This window comes from Thunnus thynnus, chromosome 2 (genome assembly GCF_963924715.1).
Source record: "Thunnus thynnus chromosome 2, fThuThy2.1, whole genome shotgun sequence".
In the NCBI taxonomy this organism is placed as follows: domain Eukaryota; kingdom Metazoa; phylum Chordata; class Actinopteri; order Scombriformes; family Scombridae; genus Thunnus; species Thunnus thynnus.
This window is the reverse complement of record NC_089518.1, coordinates 20,702,018-20,718,303: the sequence shown is the minus strand read 5'-3', so window position 1 is coordinate 20,718,303 and position 16,286 is coordinate 20,702,018. Positions and strand designations below refer to the sequence as shown.

The 16,286-nt window shown below is 41.8% G+C and overlaps 1 protein-coding gene across 1 annotated transcript; it reads left to right on the top strand.

Annotated features, from left to right (window-relative positions):
- The first annotated feature begins 453 nt into the window (after positions 1-453).
- pole (polymerase (DNA directed), epsilon) lies at positions 454-16,234 on the top strand. Its single transcript, XM_067609359.1, has 48 exons — positions 454-709; positions 880-1,015; positions 1,136-1,216; positions 1,348-1,392; positions 1,738-1,830; positions 2,364-2,518; positions 2,609-2,753; positions 2,841-2,921; positions 3,018-3,125; positions 3,214-3,324; positions 3,459-3,544; positions 3,639-3,758; positions 3,853-3,985; positions 4,126-4,239; positions 4,341-4,553; positions 4,655-4,762; positions 4,877-5,005; positions 5,096-5,198; positions 5,285-5,431; positions 5,527-5,672; positions 5,888-6,036; positions 6,177-6,269; positions 6,530-6,832; positions 6,980-7,175; positions 7,357-7,571; positions 8,019-8,121; positions 8,220-8,300; positions 8,380-8,502; positions 8,673-8,882; positions 9,091-9,303; positions 9,425-9,568; positions 9,664-9,804; positions 9,953-10,106; positions 10,346-10,452; positions 10,621-10,797; positions 10,918-11,141; positions 11,328-11,548; positions 11,668-11,872; positions 11,988-12,161; positions 12,298-12,423; positions 13,002-13,134; positions 13,401-13,608; positions 13,765-13,896; positions 14,092-14,285; positions 14,404-14,604; positions 14,962-15,087; positions 15,646-15,735; positions 15,848-16,234. Exons 1-48 carry the CDS (start codon positions 642-644, stop codon positions 15,962-15,964), a joined length of 6,882 nt encoding a protein of 2,293 aa, XP_067465460.1. The 5' UTR covers positions 454-641; the 3' UTR covers positions 15,965-16,234.
- The last annotated feature ends 52 nt before the right edge of the window (positions 16,235-16,286 follow it).

Genomic DNA, 16,286 nt, shown 5'->3' with positions numbered 1-16,286 from the left:
GAGGTGCTCACATCACAAGACAATTCAAAACAGTTGTAAAAGTTGGTCATGTGAGGGTTAAATAGTGTAGACTGAAAATATGAATCAATATAACTTTATTTCTAATTTACTTTATTTATGGGTTTAATTACCTTGGGACTCCTTCATGTTTGTTTGTCTTTTCAGGCACTTTAGACACTATTTATGCCATGGCCATGTCAGCCAGAAGTCAGAAGTTACTCTGATAACCAGTTTCCTACTATAATAATATAATATATTATATAATATGGAAGTGAACTTTGAAGTGAAGTGCCTGAAAAAAATAAAAAATTAAGTATTTTTGATCTGGAATTGAAAAAAATAATAATGAACGCATCACTCATAACGCCCTCACAGACCAGGAAACAGTGCAGAGTTTTTGGTTCGAGTGATTCATCTTTCCTTTCAATAAACGATCTTTGTTCTTCCTCCTCTCGCGGCAACTACAGGAACGCGCCAAAATAAGAAAACAAGCCGTGTGAGTGTCAGAAGAAGTGAGAGCAGAAACGTTTAAAGTAGCTAAAAAAAAACTGAAAACAAATGCAGCTTTTATACAGACTTAACTAAAAAAACAGGGCAGGGGGCTATCTTTTAGCGCTTTGTCGGTAGACTACAGATAGAAAATGGTTTTACAAAACAGTGGAAGGTACAAATCTGACCGAGGACAAAGTGGAGGAGACCAAGAAAACCAGTAAGTAGTTTCACCTCACGGTTAAACTGGAAGTTTGCCTTCAGTGTCTCTAGACAGCTGAAATATAGTGTTAATGTTTATGACATCTAATGAAGACAGAAGATGATGACAGAAGTAAAGTAAAAATCTGAAGTCAGATCTACTGTAACTGTTGTGTGTGTTTGAAACAGGGACGATGGCTCCTCCATGTCGGCCCTCAAGAGGCTGGAGCGCAGCCAGTTCACCGACGAGATGGACTCACGCTTCGGGTTCGAGAGGATGAAGGAGCCGGGGGAGAAAACCGGCTGGCTGATCAACATGCATCCTGTAGGTCAACACAGTGTGTAATGTTTGAGTGTTTATTTTTATTTATTTATTTATTTTTGTAGTTCTTACTGATGTATGATAATAACTGTGTGACTCTTTGCTCTTTTTTTGCACTTCCAGACTGAGATCCTGGATGAAGACAAAAGGATGATCAGTGCTGTGGACTATTATTTCATTCAGGAGGATGGCAGCAGATTCAAGGTGTGTTGGAGAAAAAGCAACTGATGCTGTTTACTGTTTACCAGTAAACAGCTGTTTAGAGTAACTATCATGTCATAATATCTACGAGAAAGCTCTTAACATAATCCTCCTGATGTTTATTCTGTCTGTAGGTGGCTCTCCCATACATGCCATATTTTTATATTGCCACTAAAAAGGTAAGTCCAAGTTTGTTTATTTTATATATATATATATATATATATATATATTTGTGTGTGTATATGTGTGTGTGTGTGTTTTATTAATTTTCACACATAAAACAAACAACAACAAAAAAAAACATGACAGCACCTAAATCAAGAATCAGCCATGTAATAAAATACATTACAAGACTAATATAATACCAAAAAACAGATCTACTGCATTCCAGTATTAGGCCACTAGTTTTCAGATAAAGAGGATAGGAAAGAAGAGAATTCATGTCCCAAGTTTTACTTGTGGTTGATGTGAAATGTGAGGGTGTGTAAACGCTTATTTAAAGAAGACCTGTGTTTTGATTGCAGAACTGCGAGAGAGAAGTTATCTCATATTTGTCGAAGAAGTTCCAAGGAAAGGTGGCAAAGCTTGAAATTCTCCCAAAAGAAGATCTGGACCTGGTGAGATTACTGTTTGTTTGTTTGTTTGTTTTTCTTTGTCCAGCTTTAAAGTGTCATTTTGTTTACAAAAATTAAAGATGTCAAAGTAGAGTTTGAAGATTTTAACAGCCACATTTTATTGTTACTGTTTGAGAAACAGTACATGATGTATTCAGTATTATTGATTAGTCTGTCAATTATTTTTTTGATTAGTTGTTTGGTCTATAAAATGTTGAAAACTGTTGATCACTGTTTCCCAAAGCCGAAGATGCAACCTAAAATATTTTGTTCTGTTCCAACAAATATTCAGTTTACTATTGTAGAGATCTAAAAAACCATAAAATATTCCCACTTAATAAGCTGAAACCAGAGAATTTTGGTGTTTTTTTTCATCACAAAATGATTTAGAACGATTAATTTGATTTTTAGAATAGTTGGCGATTTATTTTCTAATTGATTCATTGTTACAGCTCTAGCATTGGCCTTACGGGTTGTTGATGTGAGATCCCATAACTTTACAAACATGCTGAACTATTCTGGTCTGTTCTCCTCAGGCGAACCACCTGGTCGGACTGAAGAGAAGCTACATCAGGCTGTCGTTCAACACCGTGGACGACCTCATCAAAGTCAAGCGTGAGATTTCCCCGGCAGTGCGCAAAAACAGAGAGAGGGAGCAGTCCAATGACGCCTACACCTCAATGTTATCGAGGTAAAGACACAATAATACTGATCATTTATAGCCAGATTTCTTCTGTTGTTTCCTTCTTATATTGATTACTTTACACCCTCGGTGTTGCAGTGCCTTATCAGGTGGCAACGTGGCGGCGGCAGATGAAGAGGTGACGTTAAAGAGTATTTCCGACCAGTTAGACAACATAGTGGACATGAGAGAGTATGACGTGCCCTACCATGTGCGCCTGTCCATCGACCTCAAGATCCACGTGGTAAAGATTAATTTCTTTAATCCCAACATTTATATTACACAGATACGTGTGCTTCTTCTTCTGATCATCACTGTCTTTATCTCTCAGGCTCACTGGTACAACGTTCGATACAGAGGCAGCGCCTACCCACCAGAGATCGTTCGGAGAGATGATCTTGTGGAGCGACCAGTATGAGGATTTTGTTTTATTATATTAGATCTGTCATCTTAAAGCGTTCATCTTTTCCGGTGACTTCTGTAAAGCATAGTTTCTTGTTCTTTTTAGGACCCTGTTGTTTTGGCTTTTGACATTGAGACCACAAAGCTTCCACTGAAATTCCCAGATGCAGAGAGCGATCAGATTATGATGATCTCCTACATGATCGATGGACAGGTGAGTTTTATCTCCCTCACAGCTTTGTTATGTAATATCCTGTTGATTGTTGTGTCAGTTTAACTTAACTCATGTCTCCTTTTTAAAGGGGTTTCTAATCACAAACCGAGAGATCGTCTCTGAGGACATCGAGGATTTTGAGTTCACTCCCAAACCTGAATATGACGGGCCTTTCACTATTTTCAACGAGGATGATGAGGTGCATAACTGGGTTGTTGTCGAAATACTGCAGTTTAATTGACAATGAAAGTGCGTCTGAGTATTTTTACTATATAAATGTAACGATCCGTTGCATCAGTGTAATAACACGCTGTAATCTGACTTCGGCTGCAGGCGGCTCTTCTTCAGAGGTGGTTTGATCACGTTCAAGAAACAAAGCCCAACATCTTTGTAACCTACAATGGAGACTTCTTTGATTGGTGAGTTATTGTTTTCCAGTGTCTTTAAAATGATTTCATTTATTACTCGCATACTACAGTTTTCACTTCTCTCGCTTTGTTTTCATTCTTTCAGGCCTTTTGTTGAGACACGAGCCGCCCTCCACGGACTGAGCATGCACAGGGAGATCGGTTTCCAGAAGGATAGCCAGGGAGAGTACAAGTCCAGTCAGGCCATCCACATGGATTGTTTAAGGTTCGCACACGTCTGACACTGTTAAAATGATATTTTACTTAAGTGTTAGGGTGAAATAATATATTAATTGAAACCTGTTTTTCCTCTGTGTCAGGTGGGTTAAGAGAGACAGCTACCTGCCAGTGGGGAGCCATAATCTGAAGGCAGCAGCTAAAGCTAAATTGGGCTACGACCCTGTGGAGCTGGACCCAGAGGAGATGTGCCGCATGGCAACAGAGGAACCACAGGTACAGAAGTGGACTTCTTTGTGCTCAGATCACATGAGAAAGAATTGAAATGGTTTGAATGCGTTTTTGCAATCTTGTTGACTTTTTTTTTTTTTTTTTTTTTTTTTTTTTTTTTTTATTATTATTAACTTTTCTCTCAGACTTTAGCCACCTACTCTGTGTCAGACGCTGTGGCCACATATTACCTCTACATGAAATACGTTCACCCCTTCATCTTTGCTCTGTGCACCATCATCCCCATGGAGCCTGATGAGGTTTGTCTATTGTGTCCACTTTTAAAAGATAAAACATATCAAACATTTTGATTACTACTGGTTTCTCATCTTGCGCTGCTCATGTGTCCCTCTGATTCCAGGTGCTGCGTAAGGGTTCTGGGACTTTGTGTGAAGCTTTGCTCATGGTGCAGGCCTTCCATGCCAACATCATCTTCCCCAACAAGCAGGAGCAGGTCTTCAACAAGTTGACAGACGACGGCCACGTCATGGACTCTGAGACCTACGTGGGCGGTCACGTGGAGGCGCTGGAGTCCGGAGTGTTCCGCAGTGACATCCCCTGCCGATTCAAAATGGTACGGTCCGTTCTCAGTCAGTTCTCCTTAACGCTTGATTCTTTGCTTTTAAACTTTTTGTATGTTTTTGAGCGTGACAGTCACTTACGATTTGTTGACAGAACCCGGCTGCATTTGACTTCCTGTTTCAAAGAGTTGAGAGAACGATGCGTCACGCCATTGAGGAAGAGGAGAAGATCCCCTTGGATCAAGTCACAAACTTTAATGAGGTGTGTCTCTTTTTTGTTTTGTCTCCAATTAGTGTTTTTTTATTTTACAAAGTCGTCCCAACTATTCCCAGAGCACTCGGCGTGAAGTTGTAAAATGCTTCGGTATTTTTTCAGGTTTGCGATGAGATCAAAAAGAAGCTGACTTCTCTGAAGGAGGTCCCAAACAGGATCGAATGCCCCCTCATCTACCATCTGGATGTCGGGGCGATGTACCCCAATATCATCCTCACCAACCGCCTGCAGGTAAAAGGAAGAAAAAAAAATGCACGGATGTAAGTAGAAGATATAGAAATGCATGAAACTCAACACTTTATTTTCGAATCTCCACTCTAGCCGTCCGCCATGGTAGATGAAGCCACTTGTGCAGCCTGTGATTTCAACAAACCTGGCGCCACCTGTCAGAGGAGGATGGCCTGGCAGTGGAGAGGGGAAATCAGTAAGTCGGCATTGTATATCCTGTGTTGTTTCTGGATATGGCAAAGAAATGCTGAGCTAAAAAGAGATGTTTCCCTCCGTCTGCAGTGCCCGCCAGCCGCAGTGAGTTCCACCGCATCCAGCAGCAACTCGAGTCAGAGAAGTTTCCGCCCTTTTTCCCCAACGGTCCACCTCGGGCCTTCCACACACTCAACAGGGAGGAGCAGGCCAAGCATGAGAAAAAGCGTTTGGCAGGTGCTTCCTTTCCGTCCAGCCTTTACTAAGTTTGTTCCTTGTTTTGATTTACTGTTTGTCAAAGCTCATCTTGACACGTGTTGTCTTTGTCTCAGACTACTGTAAGAGGGCCTATAAGAAGACGCACATCACCAGGCTGGAGGAGCGAGTCACCACCATCTGCCAGAGAGAAAACTCCTTCTATGTTGACACTGTGAGAGCTTTCAGAGATCGGCGTTATGAATTCAAAGGATTGCACAAGGTACCTTTTTTTAGTATTGATTGCAATGCAAAACAACCCCTATTTAAACAGTATTTGTAATTTATTAAACAGGACCTGGAATTGCTTTTTCTGCAGAATCTCAAGATTTTCAGCCATTAAACTCAACCTCATTAGTTTTCTAAATGCACATTTATAGTCTCCTCTGGCCCAACAAAAGTGTTTTCTTCAAACGCTTGTTTTTCACATTGTGAAAGGTGTGGAAGAAGAAACTGTCAGCAGCTCAGGACAGCGGAGACGCCGCCGAGGTGAAACGCTGCAAGAACATGGAGATCCTGTACGAGTCTCTTCAGCTGGCTCACAAGTGTATTCTCAACTCTTTCTACGGCTATGTCATGAGGAAAGGGTAGGAGTCAGTTTTCATCAGGAGATCTTTTATCCAATATCCTCTTACATGCACTGTTACTGTTACTGATACTGTTGAATGATAACCGGTGCTCAGCTACGGATCTGATGTTGTCTGTGTTGTCTTTGTGTTTCCATCAGGGCGCGCTGGTACTCCATGGAGATGGCTGGCATTGTGTGCTACACTGGAGCCAACATTATCACTCAGGCCAGAGAGCTCATCGAACAAATAGGGTGAGTGTCGATAATGTGATACGTAATTAAAGAAATTACATTTTTTGTTCAGTGTAATGCAAGTCAGAATGCATTGTCAGCTCCAGCGCAGCAAAGATGGAGCTGGAAGGGATTTGCTGCCTTGTTTAACAATGTTTTATCAGCAGATCCTTTTTCTCTGACCGTTGCAGTTTAGTAGTAGATATTTTGAACAGCTCAACAGTAAACTGAAAAATACCGCATTAAATTTCCTTTTCCACATCTACTTTTCTGCCACTCAGGAGGCCTCTTGAGTTGGACACTGATGGTATCTGGTGTGTCCTCCCCAACACCTTCCCCGAGAACTTCGTAGTGAAGACCAGTAACGAGAAGAAGCCCAAGGTGACCATCTCTTACCCGGGTGCCATGCTGAATATCTTGGTGAAGGAGGGATTCACCAACGATCAGTACCACGAGTTGGTCGAACCTGCGTCGCTCACTTACAACATCAGGTCAGAGAACAGCATCTTCTTCGAGGTGGATGGGCCGTACCTGGCCATGATTCTGCCAGCGTCTAAAGAAGAAGGGAAGAAGCTGAAGAAAAGGTACGGCAGAAGTGGTATTTTATATTCATTTATATTAATTTATTTCTTTTGATTAAACATACTGTACTGGGCTACCTGGTAAGGTTGGTTTTAAAATGTGCAGTGATTATGATGATGATGATTTTAAGGTTTCTCTCTTCATCTTAGATATGCTGTGTTTAATGAAGATGGCTCTCTGGCTGAGCTGAAAGGTTTTGAAGTGAAGAGAAGAGGAGAGCTCCAGCTCATTAAGATTTTTCAGTCGTCTGTGTTTGAGGCTTTCCTCAAAGGCACCACTCTGGAGGAGGTCTACGCCTCTGTGGCCAAAGTGGCCGACTACTGGCTGGATGTGCTGTACAGCAAGGTAAAAAAAAAAACTTCATCAACTGATGTTGTACATTTACATCATGCTTCAGCATTGTTTGGTGTAACTTCAATGAGATAATAACTGCAGTATCATTTTCAGATAAAAAAATCTAAATGTTGGCTCCAGTCTATAATCTTCATCACTAAAAGCTGATAGATTTCTTTCTCTGATTTTCCAGGCTGCCAACATGCCAGATGCAGAGCTGTTTGAACTGATTTCAGAGAATCGTTCAATGTCCAAAAGGCTAGAGGACTACGGAGAGCAGAAGTCCACTTCCATCAGCACAGCTAAGAGACTGGCAGAGTTCCTGGGAGACCAAATGGTGAAAGACGCTGGTCTGAGCTGTCGCTACGTCATCTCCCGAAAACCTGAGGGTTCTCCTGTCACAGAGAGGTGGGACAACGTGTCTAAAAATAAACACTCGTGACCCTGGGGCAATCCTAGCCAGCAGCGTACAACACGCACATGCTCTTTTCACTTTTACACACCTGTAATTGACAAATTCCTACCTGAGGACCAGGGTCTGCAGCTGTTGTGAGTGAGAATAAAAATCAGGAGAGAAAAAATTAAGTTTCTCTGCTCAAGTTTCTTAGTCATCTCTCTCTCCCCTCATCTCCTGCCTACACTATAAACTGTCCAATAAAGCCACAAAATGCCTGAGAAATAAATCTTTGTTGGAAAACATGCTGTCAAGTGCACATTAAATCATGATTGTTTTTTTGGTGTTAGCAAACCAAATAAAATTATCTCAGAGTTGTTTCCCCGATGTTGAACAAGCACTTTGTAATATTCCCCGAAGTAAAAGCCTTAATGTCTGATTGTTGTGTTTTTCCCCATCAGAGCCATTCCTCTGGCCATCTTCCAAGCAGAGCCCAGTGTGAAGAAACATTTCCTTCGTAAGTGGCTGAAGATGCCCAGCCTGCACGACTTGGACATCCGCACTGTAAGTGCTCAGAGAAAGATTTTATGCACATGGACACAAGCCTTTGTATCTGAGTATGAATTTATTCCATCTTACATTTCTGTGTCGGGCCCTCACAGATCCTCGATTGGGGTTATTACATAGAGAGGTTGGGTAGTGCCATCCAGAAAATCATCACCATCCCTGCAGCTCTTCAACAGGTAAACATTTCATCAGTCTATCATTTTATCTCAAGTTTATGCACAGATATTTTTTTTAACTGTGTCCATTCATCATCAGGTGAAGAATCCAGTACCCAGAGTGAGGCATCCTGACTGGCTTCACAAGAAACTCCTGGAGAAAAATGACATCTACAAGCAAAAGAAAATCAGTGAGCTGTTCACCAGTGAGGGCAAGAGACAGGTAGGGTTCACCTGACAGCAAAATGTTCTGTCAAACTCTTTTTATTAAGACTTGATATATATATTTTGATGTATGTTTCTCTGGTTAACAAAAAGCATCTTGAAACACTAGCTCACCCTGCTGCCCCATACTGTATTATTCTTTTTCTTTAATGGCTTCTTCTCTTCCAGGTGGCTCATCAACTTCTTGAGGGAGGCCAGGCTGCTGACATTGAGGACTTTGGGATGCCACCCAAACCTCTGCAGCCAGCCATCCTCATCAGCACCAAGAGGAAGCGAGCTTCTCAGGGAGAGGACAGCCAGGTGGAGTCTCAGGATCTCGAGCTCACCCAGTCCTGGAGAGAGATCCTGGGACCACCCCCTCCCATGGGAAAAACACGGGTAGGCATGCAACAATAACAACAAACTACTGCCTCCAGTTTTTGTCCGTCCATTATTTAATATGTTTAATGATATTTTTTGTATTTTAAATGAGACACCTACATATTTAAATACATTTAAACATTTCTAATCATTCTTTTCAGAGTTCACTGAGAAATTTGTAAAAAACAAGTCATTAAATCTAGTTTTAATAACTGTGTGTATACAGGAGGAGCGGCTTGTGTGGCTGCGTTACCACAAGAAAAAATGGGAGCTGCAGTTGAGGCAGAGGAAGGAGAGGAAGAAGAGGAGGAGGCTGCTGGACGGAGAGGCCCAACCTGTAGGGGGAGGAGTGATCAGAGACGGCCCCACCACGGGCCTGGGAAGCTTCCTCCGCAGAACAGCTCGCAGCATCCTGGACATGCCTTGGCAAATTGTGCAGGTAGAGCAAAAACAATTTCACCATCACCACCCTCTCTGAAGGACATAATTCAAAGAAAAGTGTTCAATATTGTTCATATGAAAATGAAGAAATGGCTAATGTGATGTTTCCTGCCTCACAGATTGCAGAAACTAGTCACCCCGGTTTGTACAAGTTGTGGGCTGTGATTGGAAATGATCTTCACTGCATGAAGCTCAACATCCCTCGTGTCTTCTATGTCAATCAGAAAGTCCCAAAACAGGAGGAGGGAGCCACGTACAAAAAGGTACATGGTGAACTGCTGTTACTATAAATGGTTTGCAAGCGTGTGTTGTCACAAATAGTTCCAATGTATTTGGTTAACAAATCATTTGGCTTCAGGTGAACCGCATGCTGCCTCGCTCCAACATGGTGTACTACCTGTATGAGTACTGCGTACCAGAGGACATGTACCAGGAGCACATCAATGAGATCAATGCTGACCTCTCGGCACCAGACATTGAAGGAGTTTATGAAACACAGGTATCATATATATGTATATATTCATAGCTTACTGTAACATAATGTGTACTAATTATACTAAACTTCACATTATCAGTTTTCTCTGTATTTCTCTACATTGTAAACAGAAAGCAGTGGTTCTATAATCTTCTTGTCCTCACTCTCTTAGGTCCCTTTGCTGTTTCGTGCACTGGTGCAGCTCGGATGTGTGTGTATGGTCAATAGGCACGTTGTGAGGGACATGGCAGGCAGGGAAGCTGACACTTTTGACCTGGAGCATCTGGAGATGAGATCTCTGGCCCAGTTCAGCTACCTGGAGCCTGGTAGGACCTGTCACACACACTGGTCATATTAGTTTGAATTCAGATATCTTCCTACAGAGATTATTGGTTTGTCTTGTGCTGAATGGACTGTTTAAACCATCAGCTTTTCCTCCGACCTAATGGTTTGAAGACCTTTAGCACAGTTAGATTTCAAGAAATGTCATGTTTTTAGCTAGATGAAAATGTAATTTCCTGACAGTAGATGTGATATCACCATGTTTTGTTTATTTTCTTCTCAGGGAGTGTTCGCCACATGTACCTGTACCATCACAGCCAAGGTCATAAGGCTCTGTTTGGCCTGTTCATCCCCTCACAGCGCAAAGCCAGCATCTTTGTTTTGGACACAGTAAGAACAATATGTCTCTTTATTTCCTCCAGTGCCATGCTGTTAGTTATTTTACCTTATATGCTGTCAAGTGAGACTCTTAAACAGCCAACAAAAGCATGACTGAACTAAGACAATACCGTATGAATATGCTACTCACGGTTTGTCTTTATTTTCCTCTCCTCAAAGGTTCGAAGCAACCAGATGCCCAACATGAGTAACGTCTACACAGCTGAGCGCACTGCCCTCCTGGAGAAGATGACAGAGGAGCTGCTGCCTCCAGAGAAACACAACTTCGAGGTTCGGGCTGAAAACGACGTGAAGGCTATCTACCGCGCACTTCAACGCATATTGCTAAACTATAAGGTAAAAACAAAACACTTGATTATTTTCTAATAATTACATACATAGACGTTACTAATCAGGTTAATGTAACTAAATCGGCATGTATAATCAAGTATGTGCTTTGTCTTTCTCTGTTTACAGGAGGAGCGCCGGGGGCCCACCCTCATCGCAGTGCAGTCCAACTGGGAGTTGCGGCGACTGGCAGCTGGGATGCCGGTGCTTGAAGAGTTCCCGGTCGTTCCAGTGCACGTGATTGATGAAATCAGCTATAATGTGCTGGACTGGCAACGCCATGGTGCCCGGCGCATGATCCGCCACTACCTCAACCTGGACAGCTGCCTGTCACAGGCTTTCGACATGGCCAGGTACACTACTCAGTTTATTCTGTTTGTGTTTTAATCAAGCATGGACGTCTACTGACATGCTCCTTGTTGTTTCTAATAAAGTGTTTTTTCTGTAAGTCATTTTTGTTGACTGCTTTAAATTCTGTGTGAAGAAACATTTGAACTTTTAAAACTCATATAATATCATATAATCTCTCTCGCTTTCAGGTATTACCACTTACCTGTAGGTAACTTGCCTCAGGATGTGTCCATCTTCGGCTCAGACTTGTTCCTGGCAAGACATCTGCGGAAACACAACCACCTGCTGTGGCTTTCACCCACGGCCAGGCCAGACCTCGGGGGAAAAGAGGCTGATGATAGCCGTCTGGTCATGGAAAGTGATGACAGGTGCTCTGTGGAAATCAACGCTCAAGGATGCTATTCCACAGGTACATAAACACACACACAAACACCAGTAATATAATATAAATTGTGTCCAAGAACAGGTTGAGCAAAAGATCATAGAACAATGTATGTTTTTTTTAAAAGTGTCTTTGTTTTCTTTTAGTGTGTGTGGAGCTGGACGTGCAGAGCCTGGCGGTGAACACCATCCTCCAGTCGCAACATGTCAATGACATGGAGGGCGGAGCCAGTCTGGGTGTCAGTTTTGACGTGATCCAGCAGGCCTCTTTGGAGGACATGATGTCAGGAAACCAAGGAGCCAGTTCTCTTGCCAGCTATGATGAGACTGCTCTCTGCTCCAACACCTTCAGGTGTGTAAACATCTGTACATAACAATATAAATCCATATGCATGTGTGATCTAATAATACAGTTTGCAGTTATAGTGTTCATACTATATTCATGTCGTTTTCTTCTATATGAGCAGGATCTTGAAGAGCATGGTGGTGGGCTGGGTCAGGGAGATCACACAGTACCACAATGTGTACGCAGACAACCAGGTGATGCACTTCTACCGCTGGCTGCGCTCCCCTAGCTCTCTGCTCTACGACCCTGCGCTGCACCGCACCCTGCACAACATGATGAAGAAAGTCTTCCTCCAGTGAGTGCCACATTAAGAACTATTTTAGATTCATGGCGGAAGTTATCAGACCCTGCTATCCTTGGTTCATTGATGTATGATTCCTGTGGGGTAATTTGACAAAGTCCTTCCAGTAATAGTTCTCTCACTCACTCAGGTTGGTTGCAGAGTTTAAGCGTCTTGGCTCCACTGTGGTGTACGGAAACTTCAACAGGATCATCTTGTGTACTAAAAAACGGAGGATAGATGACGCCATTGGCTACGTAGAATACATCACCAACAGGTTAGATATTTACCATCTGCATGTCTCTATAGAGTGAATAGAAATCCTCGCATAGTATCACAAAATTTCGGTTAATTTCTAAAACACTAATTTATTATACAGTAGAATAAAATACTGCAAAATGCAAAAACTATATATCTAAAAAGGCTTCTCAGTGAAGAAGCAGCTGAGCTAACAAATGAGTTTTTTATCTGATTGTCTTATGTTGTTTCCCTCAGAGAAAAAAAAACAATTACCCATTAGACAATTAGATGTTTATGTTGTGGTCTCCATCATGGAAAGTGAATTTTATAAAGCAAATCCAACAGAGATTGCCCATTGTACTAATGGGAGCGTAAACTATAAAGTGCAGTTGGACGTAGGCCAATATACCAATATAAAACCGATAACGTAACATACAATATATCTTGCATATCTATAACTTATTGTAATAATGTGTTCTAACTTTTCTGGGGGGTTCTTTTGTGTAAATATCTTACCAGTCATCCAAAACATTGTAACATCTTACTGTAGGTTTCACATTGTATGTTTACCCAAAACCTAAAAAAAAGTCACCTCCCTAACTGTTTCTCCTTTAGCATACACTCTAGAGAAATCTTCCACTCTTTGTCCATCTCCTTCTCGCGATGCTGGGAGTTCCTTCTGTGGATGGACCTGGCCAACCATGGCGGTGTGAAGGGCAAACTGCCTTCCAGCGTCTTGTATGGAGAGGTACTTCAAACTGCACCTTCGGCCTTATAGTTTATTTGCATTTATTACAGTTAAAGTCCCCTTCAAGTAGACGGAGTAGATCATTTTAAGGATTTTGATGAGATAATTATGGAAAAAAACATATCGGACACAAAGTATTATTCAGAGTACAGTATTTTATATAAATATTATATGATATATAATTATATAATATAGTGTGTCTGGGGAGGACTTTTAACTAGCCTGAATATAAAGTTAATTCTCACCTCCATGGTTCTTTTTTTTAGGATGGAGTCAAACAGAAGAAAAAACAAAGAGGGGAGGGAGATGAGGATGGTAGTGAGGATGAAGATGAGGATGAAGACAACGTTGAGGAAGATGATGGAGATGGAGAGACGGACGAGGTGGAAGAGCTGATTGAAAGCAACTGGAACATCATGCAGTATCTGCCTCAAACCGCCTCCTGTCAGAATTACTTCCTCATGATTGTCTCAGGTAAATGTGACACACCTGTGGTACAACTGTAATGAGGTTTTGTGGACTTTTTATTCTCAAAAGACACATTTGAGTTTTCAGAGTAGATGTACACACAATAGATGTTTTCTTTTCTCATTTTTTTTTCTCTCTACCATCTCTCATTTTCCTCCCCAGCCTACATTGCAGCGGTGTACCACAGCATGAAAGAGGAGCTCAGACGCAACACTCCAGGAGCAACACCAGTCAAGAGACGTGGAGGCAGCCAGGCTTCCCAGCAGGCGGTGGGAGACTTGAGTGCTCTTCCTGGTAAGATGCTGTTTGGAAAGCCGCTTCAGTTACTAAAGACTTCCTTTCTGTTTCTTAGAAACTTCACGTTACACTCATTAGAGTCACCTCCAGCCAGTGTCTGTTACCTTTAAACCTATGATGAGTAGATTTTATTTGCATTTAGATAGATTTCATCTCAGATGTGCGTTTTGTTTTTTTAACTCTCTCCCACAGGAATGATCTCCTTCTCCCAGGAATATGTGTCCAACGAGCTGACGCAGAACTTTTTCACCATCACGCAAAAAATCCAGAAGAAGGTGACGGGTACCAGGAATGTGACCCAGCCCTCAGAGATGTTCCCCGTCCTGCCTGGTTCACACCTGCTGCTTAACAACCCAGCTCTGGAGTTCATCAAATATGTCTGCCAGGTAAATACTGTAACTGACTACCACATTATTGACCGGACAAAATAACAGAAACACACCACAATTTTCAACAGATCAACCAATGATTTTATTTTCTCAATTCCCTCTTTTGTCTCTTCAGGTCCTGTCACTAGATGCCAACATTGTGAACCAGGTGAACAAGCTGAAGAGAGACCTCCTGCGCCTCGTGGGTGTTGGAGAGTTCTCGGAGGACGCTCAGTTCCGCGATCCCTGTAACTCTTACATCCTGCCAGAAGTCATCTGCAACCACTGCAACTTCTGTCGTGACCTTGACCTCTGCAAAGACCCATCCGTGGCACAAGTAAGAGCTGAGTGTCACAACCTGTATGCACCGTTTTCAAAAGTTAAAGTCATTTATCAGGCAAAATTAAGATGATTCGACTACATAACAAAACTGCAAAAGAACATGAGGTGTGGAGATCAGTGGTGTCACTATTGTAGGGTTTGCATAAGAGTGAAGAGACTGTCGGTAGCAGCCTAGACTTTTTGGACTGGGATCATCAAGCCCAGGTTCCCAGTAAGCACTGATTACTAACCCAGTGAGTTAGTTATAAGAGCACTGCTGACCAGGCAACAGCAGGGGGCATAATAATTACACTGTTTTAAAGCTGCCATTACTTATATAATGTATATATAAACTGTGTTTTACTCTCTTCAGGATGGATCTGTCCTGCCTCAGTGGTTCTGCTCCAACTGCCAAGCCCAGTACGAGACCGAGTCTGTTGAGATGGCTTTGGTGGAAGCTCTACAGAAGAAACTGATGAGCTACACACTGCAGGACCTGGTGAGTAAAAATGCTCATGTCTACTCAAATGATACAACTACTTGACAAAAGAAGAGTTTTAAACATGCATCAGAGGGTTTTCAGTCGTCATAAAGGGTAAGACAGTGATTTGATTGGTAAGATGCAGAGCTGAGGACCATTAGTACCAACAAAGTAACCTGTTAAAGATGTTCATAGTGAAGAACGTCATTAATAGTATTATAGCTGTTATAACACAGCTAACAATACATGTGTACATTGTCAAACGATTTCCTCAAAGAAGAACCGATACCTAAGAACTGAAATACAGTAGAAATCATGGAATATTACTAACAACTTCCCAGGAGCTCAGTTATGTAGGAAAATGCTATATATGATACCGCTGACACTGTGCACCAAACCTTATTGCCAAGCAGTACCATAAACAAATCACATGACCCTGGTTGTGTACAGTAAAGCAGCATTTGTCCAAATTTCCTGTCTTAAGCTACCTGCTGTTTAACAGTCTGCATATCATTTTCAGACATTTTTTTTCTTCTGAAGTTATATCACAGCCTCACGGTCTTTGTGTGCTTTTAGGCGTGTACCAAATGTAAAGGGGTGAAGGAGGCTAACATGCCCCTCTACTGCGGATGCGCCGGAGACTTTGACCTCACTTTCCCAGCAAAGGTTTTTACTCTTTAAATGCGTTACATTAAATCATGTAGTGATTAAAGTCTATGATCATTACAATTTCATGTTGTTCTTACTTCTTTTTTTTTCCCTCTTTTCCTCCTTAAAGAGCTTTGCAGAGCAGATCACAGTGTTTCGGAACATAGCATCCCACTACAACATGAGCTTCTTGGAGGAAACCATTGACTGGCTGCTTGCTATGAGTCCACAGATCAACACTCAGTAAACATGACATCTGCCGCTGACGTCCAACACTCCCTCAGCTGCATCTGCTAGTTCATTTTAATTTGGGAAGCACTTGATGCTGAAACTCTCGCTTACCGATGTGATGCACTTGTTCATCACTCTCCATGACTTCTATGTGTGAGTGTATATTGTGGAAGAGAAAAGTGTGCACTGTAGATATGTTTGAATTTATGATCATGTCATTAAACTTATGTATGTGTGTAAATTTCTGATTTTCACTGTCAATAAATATTTTTTCCAAATGTTTTAATCATGAGCCTGTATGTTTTTACTGCTCAGTTGTTTCCTTCTGCTGTGAAATC

Coding starts and splice junctions, on each gene's coding strand:
- pole (XM_067609359.1), top strand. CDS start 642: ATGGTTTTACAAAACAGTGGAAGGTACAAATCTGACCGAGGACAAAGT. Junction 10,453..10,620: donor GCATCTTTGTTTTGGACACA/GTAAGAACAATA, acceptor CTCTCCTCAAAG/GTTCGAAGCAACCAGATGCC. Junction 10,798..10,917: donor GCATATTGCTAAACTATAAG/GTAAAAACAAAA, acceptor CTCTGTTTACAG/GAGGAGCGCCGGGGGCCCAC.